Genomic DNA, 18,016 nt, shown 5'->3' on the forward strand with positions numbered 1-18,016 from the left:
TCTGTCACAGAATCATACAGTTTAATACAGGACTTACTTCTTGCAATGTATAATGTCACACAGAGTTTAGAAGATGGATGTTTCTGTCATATATTCAAATGCTAGGAAGTCAGTCTAATTAATTTGACAGATACTTGGTTATTGCTGAGACTGTTATTGATTCACATTCAGCCTTCAGCAGGAATGGGACTTTGTCCAGGCACACCTCACTAGTGTGAGATGCACTGACTGTTCTGAGAATACCCAAGCCAATCCAGATTAAAGCCAGAGGTGTCTCCTGAGAGCTCAGACTTGTCAGAGAGGGAATGTCTGAACAGTCACTAGGCAAACCAGATCAACCCTATATGCTCCTAAAAATGGGAGAGACAGACTAACCTGGTATCCTTCCAGCTATTTAAAGCTATTTGTTATTTTTAACATATTCGTTCACCAGATGTTTTTCTGAATACAACATTTATATCTCAGAATATTTCACATAAAGATACTAGAAAAATACACTTAAGTGGAAACACTTATTACCTTGAGGATTGGATTTAAAATTCCTTGTTATGAACTGCCTCATCTCAAAACTATGATATAAAACTAGCTATATAATTACAGAATTTTAAGATACACATATACTTATGTCCTTGGAGAAATCTATCTCTCAGCAAAAACTAATTTCTTCACAGAACATGAAAATAAGATACAAAAGTTAGGCATTCTGTGTCTGTTATGTTTTCAGTTTTGAAAGGCCCATGAGAAAAATTTCGAAAGATGAAAATAGCATTGCTTCTGACAAACAACTTTAATACTTTTTCTCTAGTTAAATTGACATTTTATTAAATAAAACCAAAACATTATTAAACAAACATTTTTTTTCCTTGTAATTCATAAACTGCTTCCAAACAAGATTAGAACTTGACAGTGAGAAGAAAGAATTGATATAAATAACCTGTCTTCACTGATTTACTATCACTTATAAGGCAAAACCAACTTGGGTAACTTTGATACTGCTTCAAGATCCTGTACTCATCAGTTGCATAGTGTGTATAAGATTAAAGTGGAGTGAGTTCTTGATTCTGTCTTTACGCATATTTGGTTTCTTTCCTGTCTACAGATTCCTCAAATGGTATCAAAACAAGACATAAGACTGAAAATACAATCCTAGAAATGAGATTTACTAGCAGTTGGACCCCTCTATTTACTAGTAGTGGTTAAAAAATAAAATAGTGGGGAAAAAATTAGAGCACCATTGCTACATTGTTAAAAATTGTCAGCAGTAGCTGACTAAATTAAATCAGAAAGCCCTTTAAAACATGAAATACTGTTGATTATGGCTGATCTGGAAATCAACCAGAAGAGAGGGATGGGGAATACCAATATCAGGAGTCATTCACATTCTTAAGAGAACATTGGTTTTCAAGGTGAAAACAAACATGAGAAGATGAATGTGTTTTTATATGTGTAATCATTTAAATTCTATTTAAAATCCAACAATATAAGCCTTCGACCCTAATATATTAAAAAGTATACTATTAGAGACTGTTGGAATTGCTACCTTTTCATTGTCAGTCAGTGATTCTCTCTTAATTTGAAGCACAGAATTGCAATAATGGCAAGTACTGGTATGAAAGCATAGAGTATGAGGAAATCAGCTGTGAACCGGGACAATGCCCCGGGATAGTTCTCTTCAATGAACCGGACGCCTTGAGAGAGAACACATGCAGCATTATTTGCAGTGGAACTGTTGCCTTCACCTGTCAAAAGAAACAATTTCTTCACTAGGTAAATCAGTAAAATTAAAACTCAGACTCCTGTCTCTAACTCATGCCTTAAATACACCTCTTTCTGACATCACTTCCATGAAGAACCATACCCACAGTGGTATTTCTCATCACCATGGAATAAAACCAGACAAGCCCTGTGTTTCTGCAGTTAATCCATGACATACTTTTTGAAGGCAAGAACAAATGGTCACTAGGAGCTCTCTCTTTTGTTCATGCCAAACAAAGATTTATGGCTTTTCAGACACATTGCCTGGAGTGGCATCAAGAACCAAAGATGCCCCATGTGGTAGACTTACTGTGTTCATATGTGTTGAGGGTTCCAAAATGCAAGAAATGGTGACTGTCTGAAGGGCACATTAAAAATGAGGTGTTCACTGGTACTAATAGAGTCATGGATTTGTTTTCTAACTGTTGTTGATCTTGTAAAAAAGAGGTGCAGGAGAGATTAATAGATAAAAATATGTAGCCTTAGAGAGGAGCACAGACACCTGGCTACAGCACCACAAATATCCTAGGGTAGGTTCCAAGCTGTAAGTTTTACCCCACTAATGTGTATTAGCTCCTAACCCTGCCACCCTGACTGATTCTCTTGTTTTGCAGCAAAGCACAGCCTGACAGACCCAAGCTGCTCAGTAAATAACATGGAAACACATTTGAACTGAAGCCTCTCTAGTATTAAGAGGAGATACTTGGTCAGCTGTTACCTCTCAATACTCCCTCCACTGATGTTTGATCTTAGATTGTGCAATTTTCTTGATGTTCTATTTGTGAATATTGCACAAAAAAAATAATTCCAGACTGTAATAAACTTAGCTTCCAAAATTCCTCCAAAGAGGGGATAAGAGGTGAAAAAGAGGAAGATGGAAGTACAGGAAGAATGAAAAATGGCTGGAACAAAAGAATCAAATTCTGCTCTAGCTTAATGATGTGGCATTATAGTCTTCACTAATTAGTAAGTTCTTTTTAGCAACTCAAAAGTTACCTTTATTTTATCAGGATACATGTACAAAGAAGGAAAATAAGCATCAACATCTCATTAAAATTATTTATAATGGATTTTTTTTAACACTTACCACATGTGAAGTTTAAGCCATAAAATTCATTGACTACAAGGATTTCGCTGCTGTATCTTTGAAATGTAAGAAAACTGAGTAGTTTCAAAGGTTTTGGCATTTCTTCAATGGTCCTTAAAGAAACAGAGAAGTTAAGCTGGCTTTTGCTACATACTAAGTGACCCCAAATTAAAATAAGCTCTCGTTGTTTGTAACCTGTGACCAAAACAATTTTTGTCTCTACCTGTAAGGTTTTCAAACATAAAGTCCAATTTTAGGGCTAAATGATGAGACAACCATGAAGGCTGTCCCTGACTTCGGTACAGTGTCACAACATTCAGCCCTGACTTGTTTATGAACAGTCACAAAGAATTCTATGGTTGTTTGCTGTTCACATGGCAGTGATAAACTGAAAATGACAGGACCCAATATAAACCTTACTTGCAAAAATGACTTGCTTTCCAAGTAATAAACCATCATCCCTCCCTCCATCTTTAAAACCAAGTAATACTGAATAGGAGTTCATTGCCCCAGTAATAACAAAGCAAAAATGAAGCAAAAATAAGGAGAAGAAACATTCAACAAGACAGGGCAATTTCAGCATCTAACATACTTCAAAACTTATAATTCAACAACAACAAAAAAAATAACAGGCAAAAACCCCAGCAGTCTAAGTCTCAATGCTATTTTTAATGTCCTTCAGTGATTATGAAGATCAATCAAAAAGATTCATAATATAAATGAGCAAAATCTGTGCTGTAAAATAAGGTTTGAAACCACTCTAATGCTTTTAAGTTATCACTAAGGCATTAGACTACAGTAGCAGAAATAAATGTCTTTCATTATAAACACACATCTTCCTGAAATTAGGCAGGGACTAAATAATTAGACATTAACCTAGCTTTATATTGTTAGTGTGAGCTGAGATCTACTTTAAAGAGACAAAGCATCATCAGCTTTGTGAAGATGCAGATGGTTTTCTCGAGGTCAACGCCATGTGTTGTTAGGCTTACTTTCATTTTCATTAGGAAAGCTGCTTTTAACAATTACACACTTATTCTGCTATGTCCCTCAAAAAACTCAGTCATTTCAGTATTGACACATACAAGGGGGAAACTGTTCGAACTTCACACAAGTAACACACAAACCCATCTATTTACACAGTAATAGAGCAAGTGGATCACGATTTTTCTGCGTATTTACTGCACTACTCAATCATTTTTATAGATTTCAGTCTGTACGGTGGAAAAAGGGACTGAAAAGTTTACTGGCTAAACTGGATAATAGTACTGGATAAACATACTTGAGAGCAACTGCTTTTTTAAACCAGCATTACCAGTGTTTAATGTCGTAAGTTCCAGCAGTTACTAAGAGATATAGGAACAGGGATTTTTCGTAGGCTCCTTTAATGAGGACAGCATTTCACATCATCATGTCAGCATCAATAAAAGAATTCAGATCAGCTGATAGATATTAATTTTTCAGTTTTATCTTCAATGTATTTGCAAAAACTGGGGGAAATCTTCAGTATCTTTGTTGATATCTAAAGATACTAAGTGTCTGGTTTTGTGTTTAGTATAAGGCCCAAAAAGATTAGATAGTTCTGCCTCTGAAGGAGCACAGCTGCTCTTGCTTTTCCATTGCTACCTGTGCATTACTGGATTTCTGCAAAAGCAACTGTTCTAGAAACTCTTCCACATCAATGTTAACAGCTACACTGTAACAAAGTAAGATTTTTTCCTACCTTACTAGTCCCGTTCCCACTATGACACCAGCTGAATTAAGAAGCACAATGCCACTCTGGACTATATTTGGATCTTGAACCATGCCAAGTACAACAAGTGTTATTAGTTCACCAATCATGTGAGAAGCTAGGACAGCAGCAAAGAAAATTCCAAATCTGGAAGCATCAGGATACAATCCTATAGTCCTATACAAAGATGAGCAGAAGAACAGTTAAAAAACAATGTTTGGGTAGTAAACTTGAAAAGTAGCTTTTACTTTTGTTTCTATTTGGGTTTTTTGCAGTTATAGCTCATTAAGTGAAGAGTTTATGCCTTAATCCTTACTATATTGTTTGGAATCTTAACACAAAGGACATCTACTTACTATCACTATGTAAGTGCAGATATATGAGGTATTCTCCATCTAGATTGAAGAGGGTTATGCAAAGATGTAATTCTTGTAGAAACTCAGGTTTTTCGAAGACAATCACCATGGCTTTTCTATTCCTTAAACCAACCTGCTGCTTCTTGTAAAGTCTTTGCAGTGGGAGTCATTCATGTAAGTCACATATTTAAAGAACATCTTTATGCAGGTAATTAAAAGATGGGATTTTGCACTTCTGATAATGTGCAAGCAAACATAAGCATGGATATACTCAATTAAAAGAAAAACTAATTGAATTTACCACCCATGTAATTCACACGAAAGCAATTTCCCCCATACTCCTAATTCTTTAATGCAACATGCTGTTCTCAGTTTTCCCCTAGTTAACCCAAGGGAAAGAGTCCTCTCAATCTACACTCAAAATTAAAAAGTTAAGAAAAGCCTGCAATTGCTTGACAAACTTAATTCAGCCTTATAGTGTATGTGACAGATGACAAAACCCTTTATTACACTGTGACACATTACTCTTTTTCCAAAATGCCTCATACTAAAATTGCCTCACACTAGGTGCACACTTTGCTTAGCTCACAAGCAGAAATTCAACATTTAATTTTTTTTTTTTGTTGCTCAGTGCAAGACCCTATGGGTCTCTTTTAAATCCACTATGTTCAAATATGGTCTTCAAACAGAAGTATCAATTTTCTCATAGGCTTTCCTGCAGTGTTTCTTGTAACACCAGAATATTTTATAAATAGATGGATGAACATTGACCCTTCCAGTATTAAACACTCAGTGAGGTAGCAGGTATTTAACAACTTTTAAGTACAGATTGGTGCAGAAGAAAGAGTTTTCCAAAGTCCTACCAGAAAACTATCACCTCTGAGCTGCTCTACTTTACACAGATGTATGGAGACACAGGCCAGTTAATCTGGGGTATGAATAGAACAGAAGAAAGAAAGAAACAGCCCAAATAGAGAATATTACAGCAACAGAATAACAACATGATGTGAACTGTTAGAAGATTTCCCAGAGGTATCTTCAGCTAGGAAAATCTGCACAGACAGGACCTTCACTTGGTTGCAAAAGAGGCCCTCTTTGAACTTGGCCAAACCTGCCTCGTGTCTGATCAGGTCAGAGTTTGGGTCTGCCTGACCCAACTGCCTTCCTCCACAAACACAAACTTTACAAGAAATGGCTTGTAAGAACACATGCCAGAGGCTGTCAAAGCCTCTCAAAAAGTTAGTTCATTCCATAAAGTTCAGTCCTGCATAACAACTGCCAAAATTTCAACCAGAAACTGCTTGCCCTGAGAGGTTAAGAGCATTGTGAAATCACTTTGACACATCCCTGATGGCTTCCAAACAACTGCAATATTGGAAAGATAATACCTGTAAATATTATCCATTAACTGGAGCCTCACTATTTATTGTTGGTTGTGTTTGAGCCAACAAAAACACAGGGGCAAAGTCTCTGCCCATGTCGATTCCCTGTTAGTTACGGAGCTGAGAGAGTCATGGAGCCTGGACAGCTGCTTGCCAAATGGCTCTTTTCTCGGCACCAGTCACAAACAGAAGGTCAGCACAGCATTTAGTGGAAGGAACAGTCATTTCTGTCTGGCTGTCTGTGAAAAAAAGTCTTCTCAGGGAGCCCTGCTTCACGCGGATAGCACTGATATCTTGCAGAAATAAAAGCCCAGGTAGCTAAGGGGATAAAGGAGGCTACTTTTCATATCCACACCAAACTAGAAAACAACCTGCCCATGCATGCAAGTCCTCACACCTGGAAGAGCAGAAATCTTCCTCTCAGGGATATTCTCTTTTCATTGAGATTTCAAATGGAAAGAATTAAGTAAACATTGAGCACAACCCCTCATTGCCTACTATGGACCAGAAGGAAGAAGGGAATAGTCATCCTTTTTTCTAAGATTTTCCAGATGGGGGAAAATTGCTACAAAATTCCCTGAGCAGAAATTCTGCTTCAGAAGTCCATTTTGTGTAGTTCTACTTTATCCATTTTCCAGTAAGAGCACTAACATGCACAGCTACAGCAGAATGGCTTCTTCTGCACTTTAGCTCTTTTACGAGGGTGTATGCACTTATCACTTTTGAACAGGTCATCAGAGAACATGCATCCACAACACAAACAAAACCTGCTCATCACTTGTGCACATTTCACTACAGATTGCCAAATGATTGGACCTGTCCCAGGAAAACTAAAATGAACTTTGGTGCACTAGACATCTCTCAACATTAGAAAAGAAAAAGATTGAAGGACAGAAATTTGTCCTTTTCTCTGGAGGGTATAAGAAAGGGATCCAGATTTCATCACTTTCATATGCTGTAGCTAAACTCCAACGTCCCAGGAAATAAAAGTTTTGTTACTGTCATGTGCCTACAGCTGACATCCTCAATTTGGGTTTTTTTTCATTTAGTTTGGGTTTCTTTGGTTTTTTTGATTGTTTGGTGGTTTTCTTTTTTGTTTTGGTTTTTTTTTTTTTTTGGCTTTGGTTTTTGTTTTGTTTGTTTGTTTGTTTTTATTTCCTGTATTTCTAAATGCAATGTAAAATTACACTTTCTGCTTTCAATATGACAAAAGTATGATAACTCTCCCAGGTCCATTAAAACTTTGCAAGTTACCTAAAGAACTGGTAATTTCTTTACTGGGGATGTGTTTTCAGCTCTGCCTGAAAGAGAAGGGCTAATTTTGTGTCATCTTTCCTTTTGCTTTCTGTGTATTCATTTTGAGAGACAACAGCAGGAAGCCATGCCAGGAGGCCTTTTGCTGACATGTTAACTGACACTGGTAACAAAAACAAAAAGACAACCCAACAGATGGTCCAAATGCTTACCAGTATATGAAGGTGCTGAAAATGGCCACACTGATGACACTGAAGGGCAGGAAATGGACTATATAGGCCACAAGCATTTGCCATTTCTTATACAGGCCATCTTTACTTTCTTGGTCACTGATAGCACGTAGAGCTGGGACTGAATTAAATATATAAAAATGAAGTAAATTATCATTAAACAGAAAGAGCAAGGCTTGTTGCTAGCAGAAATTATCTGAAGCACAGGGACAACTTTGAGAATATAGCACAAACATTTTGCATAAACTACTCTGATCCCTTTTTCCCTCACTGTAAATGCAAAGTATGTTCCCTGCAGATTGCAAACATTGGTAGGTTTAATGAAAGAGGCCTAACTTATCAGCATGCAGGACAGCCTTCTTTTTTTTTGCATATACAAATTAAGGACATGAGAAAACCTCTGTCACTGGTCAACTTATTGAGGTACTCTGATTTCAAGCTCATGACAGCAATGTATGGTCTCTACATGCGCAAAACAGTTTTAGGGCTGTAAAAAGAAATTACTGTTGCTTTCAGTATGGCACCTGTAGGAGAAAAATCCTTTTAAAAAATGTAATTATCACATAATACTCATAAATCCAATTATGCTTAATTGCTGTCAAAGTTGGTTTGTATTTCCATCTTTTCCACACGTCTGGTTTTGAGCTCGCTTACGTATTAGCTAGACCTAGACTTTGTCTTGCCTATAAAATGCTACACACAGGGAAATCTTTTGCACAGTTTAGAATAAAGCCTTCATAGACAGGCCAGCTATAAAAAAGAAAGGCAGGGATGAGAGCATATTCCCTTAAATTCCATTGAATTTTGTGCTTCTGTATCAACTCTGACATTACCTAAGACCAGAGAAGATCCTTTAAATTACAATCTTCAAAAAAGACTTTTTCTTATTTAAGGCAGAGTGGCAGCAGCCCCTGCTGCTGCACGTAGGACAGGACAGACAGACACTCACACAGGGCCACAGCATTGAGCATCCCTGTGTAGGGGGGGGCACTCACACACTGGTAGACAAGCCCCACACGGTCCTGCACGGCTCCCTGGGTCAGGTCATTCCTGAGCCTAAGAAGGAACACGGCTACAAACAAGCCGAACAGCAGGTTCTGCAGGAGGCGCATGATGATGCCTATCTTATCTCTGGAGAGATTTCTTGTTGTTCTCCTGAAACAAAACAACAATAAAAGGCTTGCTAGCTACAGCTGAACACATGTCGGTAGGGTATTCAGCTTTGAACACATCTTAGACACACAGTGCCCACAAAGAGCTAATATATTAAAAAAGATAAGAGACAAGGACAGTGGGAGATCAAATAACCAAGGAAGTGCATCTATACATGGAGGGGAAACCTCAAAGATTAGTGGAGAAGGAAAAAATATTTGCTTTAAAAAGGGGGGCAGGGGAAGTCGTACCGTAAAAGAATCAGTATTTGCTCAAAGCCATTGGGTGAGTCTTTGTTTTTGAATGGTATTGGTGGCAGCTCCTTCATGTACTTTGTTTTTTCAATGGCTGCCAGTACTTTGCTAAAGATCTCTGAGTTTCTATAGGCTGATACAAATTCCTGAACTCTACTGTAGGTTTCAAGTTCGTGTTCTTTGCTTCGGGTGTCCACAGATGTCAGATCCACTGTAAAATGACAAAGCTTTTAGTCTATATCCACATCACCTTCCCTTCATACCTTTTTCCCTGTGCAACTAACAACTTCTTGTATCCATTCTAAAATATGCAGAGATGAAAAGGTCAATTTAAAGTATTCAAGGCTTCTCTTTCCCTTCTGTTAAGATGCAGCAGGAATTAATTAACTGCAGCCACAAGAAATCTGTGGTTTGTGACCTCTGCAGGACCCTGCAGTTCAGGTCCTTAATGGAAATGCAAGGCCCAAGCACTGTGCTGGTCAGACCTTTAGCACTCTCCTTGCACAGAACAGAGTTGTAGAGAGCAAGACAAAGCACCAGAGGATGAAGATTCCTGAAGATGAAGAGATGACTGATCTGGTCACATATTTCTCAGGTTTTCAGGCAAATGCTCAGACGTGGCTCCACGGCTCCCCCCTGTCCTCTGCCCACTCCTCCCTAACTATGGAGCTTCATTTTTTGCTTAGTGTGAACTCACACTGTAGAGACATTGCTCTTCTCTCCTTGAGCTGCTGATGCATTGTTGCACTGGGTTTCACCTACCTCCTTTGCAGACATCCTTTTAATGTGAAGTTAGAGGATGTTCAGCTGGCCAAATTCCCCTACCAGGCTCAGCCCAGGCTGAAGGAAGCAATACTGACTGCCATGGAACTCAGGAAAGGTAACTATTTCACAGAGTTAATGTTCCTTTCTAATAAGCCCACCAAAACATACTCCTGGCACCAGCAATTCTTTTGCTGGCAGATGGGAAATTTGTGTGTTCCATTTTTACAAGTCACACAGATTCAGTAATAGTGCTAAAACGCCTTAGAAATTTCCAGTTTCCCTAACAGCAATGAATTAGCCAAGGTTTTGAAAACTGGATTGTTGTTCTCAGCAATATTTGTTCTTGCCCAAATTTATATTACTCTTCTACATCTGCTAAGAGGTCTTCATCAGTTATTTATTCCTAAGGTTTCTCTCATCCTTAGATTTCAGTTTTGCAATGCTCTGTTCAACTTCAAAATGTAAATTCAACAAAAGGAGGTCTTGTCCAAGATTCTTAAGTTTCCTCAAAATCTGAATTAGGTTTATGAATAGTTCCCTGGTGTTCTAAAAGCTGGAATTCAGCAGAATTGTCTTTAATGGTAAACACATCCAAAATGAAGCCTTTGCTTTTACAAATGTGAACATCTGAAATGCAGAAACACTTTCTGAAACTTGGCCAGTGTGACTTGCTGGAAGTCACACAGGAAATAAATGGCAACTGGGTGTGCTATAAAAGAATTGTAACACTGACTACTAACTAGACCAACCAGCTAACACCTACCATGCCTTAGTACTTTTTACAAACATGTGACAGTTCAGCAATATAATCCACACTCAATACATAGGATATATTTTCCTCTGTTGCTGGTGTAAATGATATCAGAATCTGTCCCTTCATTCACATCAAATCACACAAAAAAAATATAAACTACCAATTTTCAAAAGACTAAATATTCTGATGATTCTTTGCTCTAATCTGTATTTTTTTCCTTTCTTGTCACATTCAAAGGTTGACGTTTGAAGAATGCAGTACTTCTTTACCAAGCTTTTTTAAAAGTGGGTCTAAATCTCAAATCATCTATGCTTTTCAAGACTATTCAAATTCATGAAGGCAAAATTATCCTCACTGTCATACCTGTATTTTCAGCTTTATCCCATTCCAGCTTCATGTCAACAACCATCCTCTCTTCTCACTGAGTTAAGAATGCCATGTAGACAATAGGAAAACACTGCCTGCTCTGAATGCAGCTTTTTGAATTGGCCAAATTCTCTGGTTAGTGCTCAGCTAGTACTGCCAGAAATTAACCTAACATGATGGATTTAAATAGAGTTATGTACATATATGCATACCTGTACTCATACAAACACATCCACATTCTCCTCAAACCTGTGCCTGTATGGATGAGAGACATGGATGTCCTGCAGCAAAACCAAGTCTCATTTCCAAAGTCTCCTGCTGACCCTTTTTTTTCATCCCGAATTGGTAAAACAATACTCTCCAGCTTATGCCAACAGCTATAATGATCTTGCCATCATCATTTCCTGAAGCATCCATTCTGTTCCAGTTGTCCACCCTGGTATTAGCAACTTCCCAAAACTTTCAGAAACCTCAAACTTAGAATTGCTGGAAATTGATGCCTCAAGTCACCCCGTATTTATTCTACGTCCTTCCCTCCACACAACACTTTTAAGTTGCTTGGCATAACAGAGTCTGGAGGAGCATGGGATTTTCCACAATTTTGGAATCAAAATAATTTTCCAACATCCAGTGCACAGCCACAGCGAAATGCCATCAGGAATCCACAGGTTTCATGAAGCTGAGATTCTTTTTTTAGTGGTAGTTTACTCCTTTACTGCAAATATGTCTATTTGATGGAGTCATTAGGAATGACATGGGAGCAGCCCCCTCTCTGAGCTGAAAACAATTAAAAAGTTGGAGCAGAATTCAAATACATTTCTATCTCTGGAAAAACTTTAACTTGGGGAAAAAAACAAATTGTTTTACCAAAACAACTTGGACAAACTTACCATAGAAGTCAAAAGGGTTTGATTGTTCAGGACAAGAATAGCCACAGTCACTGAAAAATGAGATCATTTCCATAGGGCTCCCACAGAAAACCATTTCTCCAAAGCTCATGATGGCTATTTTATCAAATAACTGTTGGGGGAAAATGAATATATTAGCAGTATGTACTAAGAATCATAGAATATGCTGACTTGGAAGGAACCCATCAGGATCATCTTGAGTCCAACTCCTGGCCCTGCATAAGACACCCAAGAATCACACCATGGGCCTGAGAGCATTGTCCAAAAGCTTCTTGAACTCTGACAGACTTGGTCCTGTGGCCACTTCCCTGGGAAGCCAGTTCCCAACCACCCTCTGTGTAAAATCTTTTTCTAAGATCCAACATAAACCTCCCCTGTCACATTTCAGGCTATTCCCTCAGGTCCTGTCACCAGTCACCACAGTGATCAGATCAGGAGTGCATTCATTCTTGAGTCCAGCTACTGTCTTGGTAATAGAAATGCTTTCATGGGAAAAATAGTTTTGACACATTCAAACTTCCTTACTGTATTTCTCCCAAAAGACATTTGTCCTTTCTTTCACTCCTCTCACTGGTGGTTATGCAAAATGACATATCTTTAAGCTCTAGTGGTTCTCCAAACTGTCAATGACAACAGCATACAGAGGTAATCCACAAAAAGAGATGTGGCTTTCTGACTTCACTCCTAATGCACCTTCACTTACTGATTGACCCCTTTGGTGCTTGATAGCCCCAGTCTGTAAAACCCCCAAATTGTTGGCAAGATTATCCTGAAGTGCTTAAGGACTCTAACAGCACTGCTCTCAAGTGAACATTTGTCAGGACAAGATTCCCACTAGCTGTAATCAATCCATGTTCTGAAGACACCAGGGCTGCTTTCAGTCCAGAAAAACACTGTTGCTCCCCTCTGGCTCCACAGCCATTTACACTCCATTCAGTCAGCCAGGGGAGAGGAGTTTTGCATTCATGTGGCAGGTGGTGGATAAGAGCAAAGTGAGAAACAGTAATGGGAAGAGAGACATGCTTTCCCCAGCACAAACCCTGCATGGCAAGGACTGCCCCACCACACAACCAGGGTGTACCCACATGCCTTGTCAGGACTTCTCCCACTGGTTCTGGTTTGGGCAGTTGCATAACACAAGTGTTAAGTACACAGTCAGACTCCACACTATTCACAAGGAAACGTGTGCTGAGGGCCCTGTGACTGGGTCAAGGCCAGAGCTGCAAAGTTCAAGAGAAGCCTCTAATTAAGCAAAGGAAGGGAAAAGAGGCAGCTGTAGTGGGTCTTGTACTTCCATCCAGAAAAAAACCTAAGTACTAAAAGGTCAGGTGGAAAAACCAATAGTGAGTAGGTATCACCTACCTTGAAAAGTTCTGAGCGAGGCTGATGGATTGTAAGGATCACGATCCTGTCTCTGTGTGCAAGCTCTGAGAGAAGCAAGACAAGCTGGTTGGCAGTCAGGCAGTCCAGCCCTGTGGTTGGTTCATCAAGTAGCATCACCTCTGTCAAATGACAAGGAATACCTTTAGAATTCAGGTAAATGAGGAGCAAATGGCATAGCTTCTGCCCTTAAAGCTAATTTGGCAAATAACATAGAAATTACTTTGTAGGTGAAGTTCCACACATAAAGCAGGGTATACACAGATATTGCCATGACAGGATCTTTCAGTTTTATTTAGTTTCAGTGGTTCTGTTTCAATAACTAGGAATAAGGACATTAAAAAATATTTCAGAGCATAATACTTCTTTTAAATTCATGTGAAATCTGAAAATTACCAAGATAGTTTTGATGCATACATCTGCTTTCAAGAACAATAATGATAAATTTCAGCATTTACAAAATTGTAAACATAAGCAACAAAATTAGCTAGGAGTTATATATTCTGAATTAAATTTATATATACACATAGAATTTGCAACGAACAAACCAAGAATTGTTAAAATACAGCAGATGCAATTCTGTAGATTGAAGCAGATGCTACTGCCTTTTCTTCATTATTTTACTGCTCATGAAAGAGGAAAACTTATCATCAAATCCATTATTTTTATAGAGATGACACATGGCACAGAAGAGGGCAGTCCAACCTTGGTCAGGGTACGAGGGGAGGAGAGTTCTCACTCCAGGTTTATCTACACAGAATTACTATAGTGTTTACTGTAGAGTTTAGTGAGCTCCTGAGCAGCAACCACACCCCAGGAGTCACCAGTAGCAAACATGTACCTCATGCTATTTCGACTCCTTCCTGCCTAATATGCAGTTGTAGCACATCCACATGGCCACAAGGACTCCAGCATCCAATAAATACGTGCTGTACGTTCACTCCGTGAGATTCTGGCACCTTCAAGAAACTCTCTCAAAACTGACAAAATTTTTCCCATGGATAATCCTTCCATAGTTACTCATCTTTTATTTCCTTTCACTGGAATTTTTTTGGCACTGGAATATACATGGCACTCACACATACACAGATGAAGGGCAGCTACTCCACTACAAGGCTCAGTGCTTGCACATGTATGGCTCTAATGTACTCAAAAATGATAAATTAATGGGCCACGGGCAACATTTGGGAAGGGTGAACCCAGAAAGACTTAAAATGGATAAATCCAAGTCTAAACCTATGTTCAGTCCTTAAGATTTTTAATTTGTCTGCTTTCCAAGATCAACTAACAGATCAGTGGCTGACCTCAGTAACTGCTTATTCTTTCCTGTCATCACCAGACAGGCTTCTGCTGAACTTCAGTTCTGCATTTGAATTGAAGAATGCAAATGCTTCTGTATTTTCAAGTGGTTTACAGGGGCCTGTGGTAGGAGCACAGTGACACAGCCTTGCTTTATTTTGAGAATCCATGCAGTGGTACTTACTGGGATCTTGTAAAAGCTGGGCTGCAACTGTTACCCGACGCCTCTCGCCCCCAGAAATTCCTACAACATTCTGGCTTCCAATTATTTTGTCAGCGATGTGGCCGAGACTCAGCTCAGTCATAACTGCATCTACCTAAAAAATAATTGCAATTTCAAAGCACTAAGAGATAATCCACAAAGGATACCTGTGTGCAATGGCAAAAAAAAAAAAACAAAACAGAAAAAAAAGAAAAAAGGACATAATTTTAAGTTACAGCTTTACCAATATCCTGCATGCATCCATTCTAGTTGGACAGTATCGAGCCTAATTTCTATTTGATTATTTTAATACATTATTTAAATTATTATTTTTTAAAATTTTATTTCAGTGTATTCTGAAATGAGTCAATTTTAACTTCGCTTGACATTAAGAGATTAAGAGTCCAGAGGTGACTAGAAGTTAAGGTGTGGAGTGTAATGTGCTCTGGCTTCCAAAATCAGGGAGCAGGAAGCGCATCAATTCTGGGAAAGTATAAAGTACTGAGTGGGAGACTGAGGAAGAGAGAAGACAGAAAGCAAGACCGTCTGGTCAGGAATATCCAGTTTTACTTTAAACAGAATTCAGAAAGAGTCCTTCAAGTAAATCCAAAACACACTGATTTCATCAAGAAAGTAGCTTGTAGGAGGCTTAGCAGACCAGTGCTTTTTTGAGCTGCTGTGGTTAGTGAGAGATACCTACAGGAGACAGAGTGGTGCCAAAATCAGTAGTGCTGTCCATGAGAACTGCCAGCACACATGGGCCAAAATACCCCAGAGAACTCAGGTTCTCCTGTGGGGAAGGGGAACTGACCTCAATACCAGGACCAGCATCTCCTGCAGGGGTAACTGCTTCAGCTTGCGGTGGGAGTTCTGTCCCAGCATAATGGGGGTGTCCTGGGGCACCAGCACAAGCCCCTTGGAGAGGTGGGAGCACCAGAGAGCTTGTGTTCTACCCCTCAGCAGAGGCATTTCTACCCATTTGAAGAATGAGGATAACAAAACCTCATAAACATAAAACAGAGCCATGGATGGAAAGTGCTGCCAGTGAAAACACTACATGACATCCTGTATGACTTTCTGGCAGAAGACTGTAAAATACAAACCTTCTTTTTGATGGAGCTGTTGGAGCATTTCTTAAGAGTTAGTAAAGCTGTGTAGGTCAAAGACTCCTGTACAGTGAGAAAGCTTAACAAAGTGTCATTCTGAAAAAAAAGTGAAGAGGAAGAAGGAGTTAGTTCTGTAGTAATTAATATTTTGTCCCTCTTCATGCAAGCCTAATCATTCATACAGCTTATTAACTGATCTGTCCCAAATTTCCTTGTAAAACCACATTCACATTACACTACTCCATTATGCTAGCAACTTCTTTTTACACAAAAGGAAGCACAGCACACAAAAGATAAATGTAGAAATCAACCTGTGGCACGTAAGAGAAGCAATCTCTGAACTGCTCCCTCTTCAGCCGATGCCCATTCACATACACTTCACCAAAGAAGTTGTCTTTATGTCCCAGTCTGCCTGATATTGCATCCAGAAGTGTTGTTTTCCCAGATCCTTTCAAACAAAAGAAATTAATCATGTGCTGAGATGAATTTTATGATTCCAAGATTGGTAGCCTGACTTGGATGAACACACCCAAAAAGTACAAAGCTGGATTTTTTTCCTCAATTCCTTTAAAATAATAGGGCCTGCAAATGCAGCTAATTAAGGGAAACTAAATAGGAAAATTAGAATGCAAATTAGCATTTAAATAATAAAAAATTCACACTCTGCAGTGAAACATTTGAGTTTTGAAGTAACCTTGTCTGTTATTGAAGTTATAATTGTTAGTTAGATGACAGAAGACTGAACTCTGAAAACCAAGCACCATTTTTACAAAGCAGAAGTTAAAATCAGCCACAATTTCTTTATTTAAAACACAGACCTCAGTCACATGCATGTCACTATGGAAGTCACCAGTATTAACTGTGATCTTATTTTGTTTAAAGTACTGGAACAACTTACCAGAATTTCCTAAGATCCCCATAATCTGGCCACCTTCTATGTGAAATGAAACATCCTTAAGTATTTGCCGGGTCCATTTTTTACAATATAATGAAAAGTTCCACCACGGGCCAACACGCTCTCTTGGAAAACAAACACCAAGAAAACAATTAGAGAGAGAATATGTAAAAATTTTGCATAAAGCAAGTGAATGGTTCATGGCTACCTGCATGTGGGATGGGAGCTGCAAGGACTTTAAAATATGGGAAAATAAAACTTAAAGTATTTTCCCCCTTGTCCTTTCCCCTCCTAAGGCTTCAACTTTCGCATTACCTGGAAGATAAAATGAGATCTGAGCACGTTTTTCAGAATGATTGCTAAAAAACTTTTGGACTACAACCAAAAGGGCAGCCATGAACTGTGGCTTTATTTGCTGATGATGTTTGCCAGGGTTAATCCACCCGTCCCTTTCCTTAGGGCCTCGTGTTATCCCCCTGGCAAGAAAGGCGCTGGGAAAGGGCACTTTTGGAAATCACTAAAGCACGTCCTTCAGAGAGGCATGAAGGGGATGCGGTGGGGCTCCGGAGGCTTAGCCCTGAGGGGCCATGAAGGGGGCCCGGCACCATGAGGGCGGCCCGGCACCATGGCTCCGGCCGGGCTGGGCTGCGGCCCAACCCACGGCCCACAGGGCCAGCCCCGCTCCCGCAGCCCCCGGCGCCGCAGCAGGGACCCTCCACACCGCCCTCTCAGCCCTACCTGATGGTGTAGGAGACACCCTGGACGCTGATGCTGTTGGGGAGTTGCCCCACAGCCATCCCGTTGCCTGCGTGCCCGATGCTGCCGCTCTTCTCCAGGGTGGGAGACGCTCTGCCCGACATCCTCGGGTGCCGGGGCTCCGCAGCCTCCCTGCGTCCCTCACGCTGCTGGCCCGGTGCCTGCCACTGCCGCCGCCACTGTCACTGCCGCCACCGCACCATGCCTACCCCGGCACCGCGCAGGGGCAGCTCCCGCCGTCCGGGGTCAGCAGGTCGGTGCCCCCGGCACCTGCCGCCTCAAAGAAAACAGAGGGGCTGCCTGTTCTTTCTTTTTCAGGAGAAGAACCGATCAGTGATTAGCTGAAGCCGCTATCTGATGTACCTTTAGCCTGAGCTATTAGT

General features: G+C 39.8%; 1 protein-coding gene across 1 annotated transcript; it reads right to left on the reverse strand.

The window, feature by feature from the left end:
- Positions 1–53: 53 nt before the first annotated feature.
- ABCG5 (ATP binding cassette subfamily G member 5) lies at positions 54–17,737 on the reverse strand. Its single transcript, XM_058021303.1, has 13 exons — positions 17,616–17,737; positions 16,881–17,002; positions 16,294–16,430; positions 15,980–16,078; positions 14,859–14,991; positions 13,358–13,497; positions 11,978–12,107; positions 9,200–9,413; positions 8,746–8,951; positions 7,779–7,917; positions 4,566–4,751; positions 2,843–2,955; positions 54–1,739 (listed from the first exon to the last, which is right to left on the reverse strand). The coding sequence occupies exons 1-13, from the start codon at positions 17,735–17,737 to the stop codon at positions 1,555–1,557; spliced, it is 1,926 nt and encodes a 641-aa protein (XP_057877286.1). The 3' UTR covers positions 54–1,554.
- Between the last annotated feature and the right edge of the window lie 279 nt (positions 17,738–18,016).

This window comes from Melospiza georgiana, chromosome 3 (assembly GCF_028018845.1).
Source record: "Melospiza georgiana isolate bMelGeo1 chromosome 3, bMelGeo1.pri, whole genome shotgun sequence".
NCBI classification, from domain to species: Eukaryota; Metazoa; Chordata; class Aves; order Passeriformes; family Passerellidae; genus Melospiza; species Melospiza georgiana.

Coding starts and splice junctions, on each gene's coding strand:
- ABCG5 (XM_058021303.1), bottom strand. CDS start 17,737: ATGTCGGGCAGAGCGTCTCCCACCCTGGAGAAGAGCGGCAGCATCGGG. Junction 16,431..16,880: donor GGGGATCTTAGGAAATTCTG/GTAAGTTGTTCC, acceptor TTTGTTTGAAAG/GATCTGGGAAAACAACACTT. Junction 13,498..14,858: donor CCAGCTTTTACAAGATCCCA/GTAAGTACCACT, acceptor GTCATTTGACAG/AGGTGATGCTACTTGATGAA.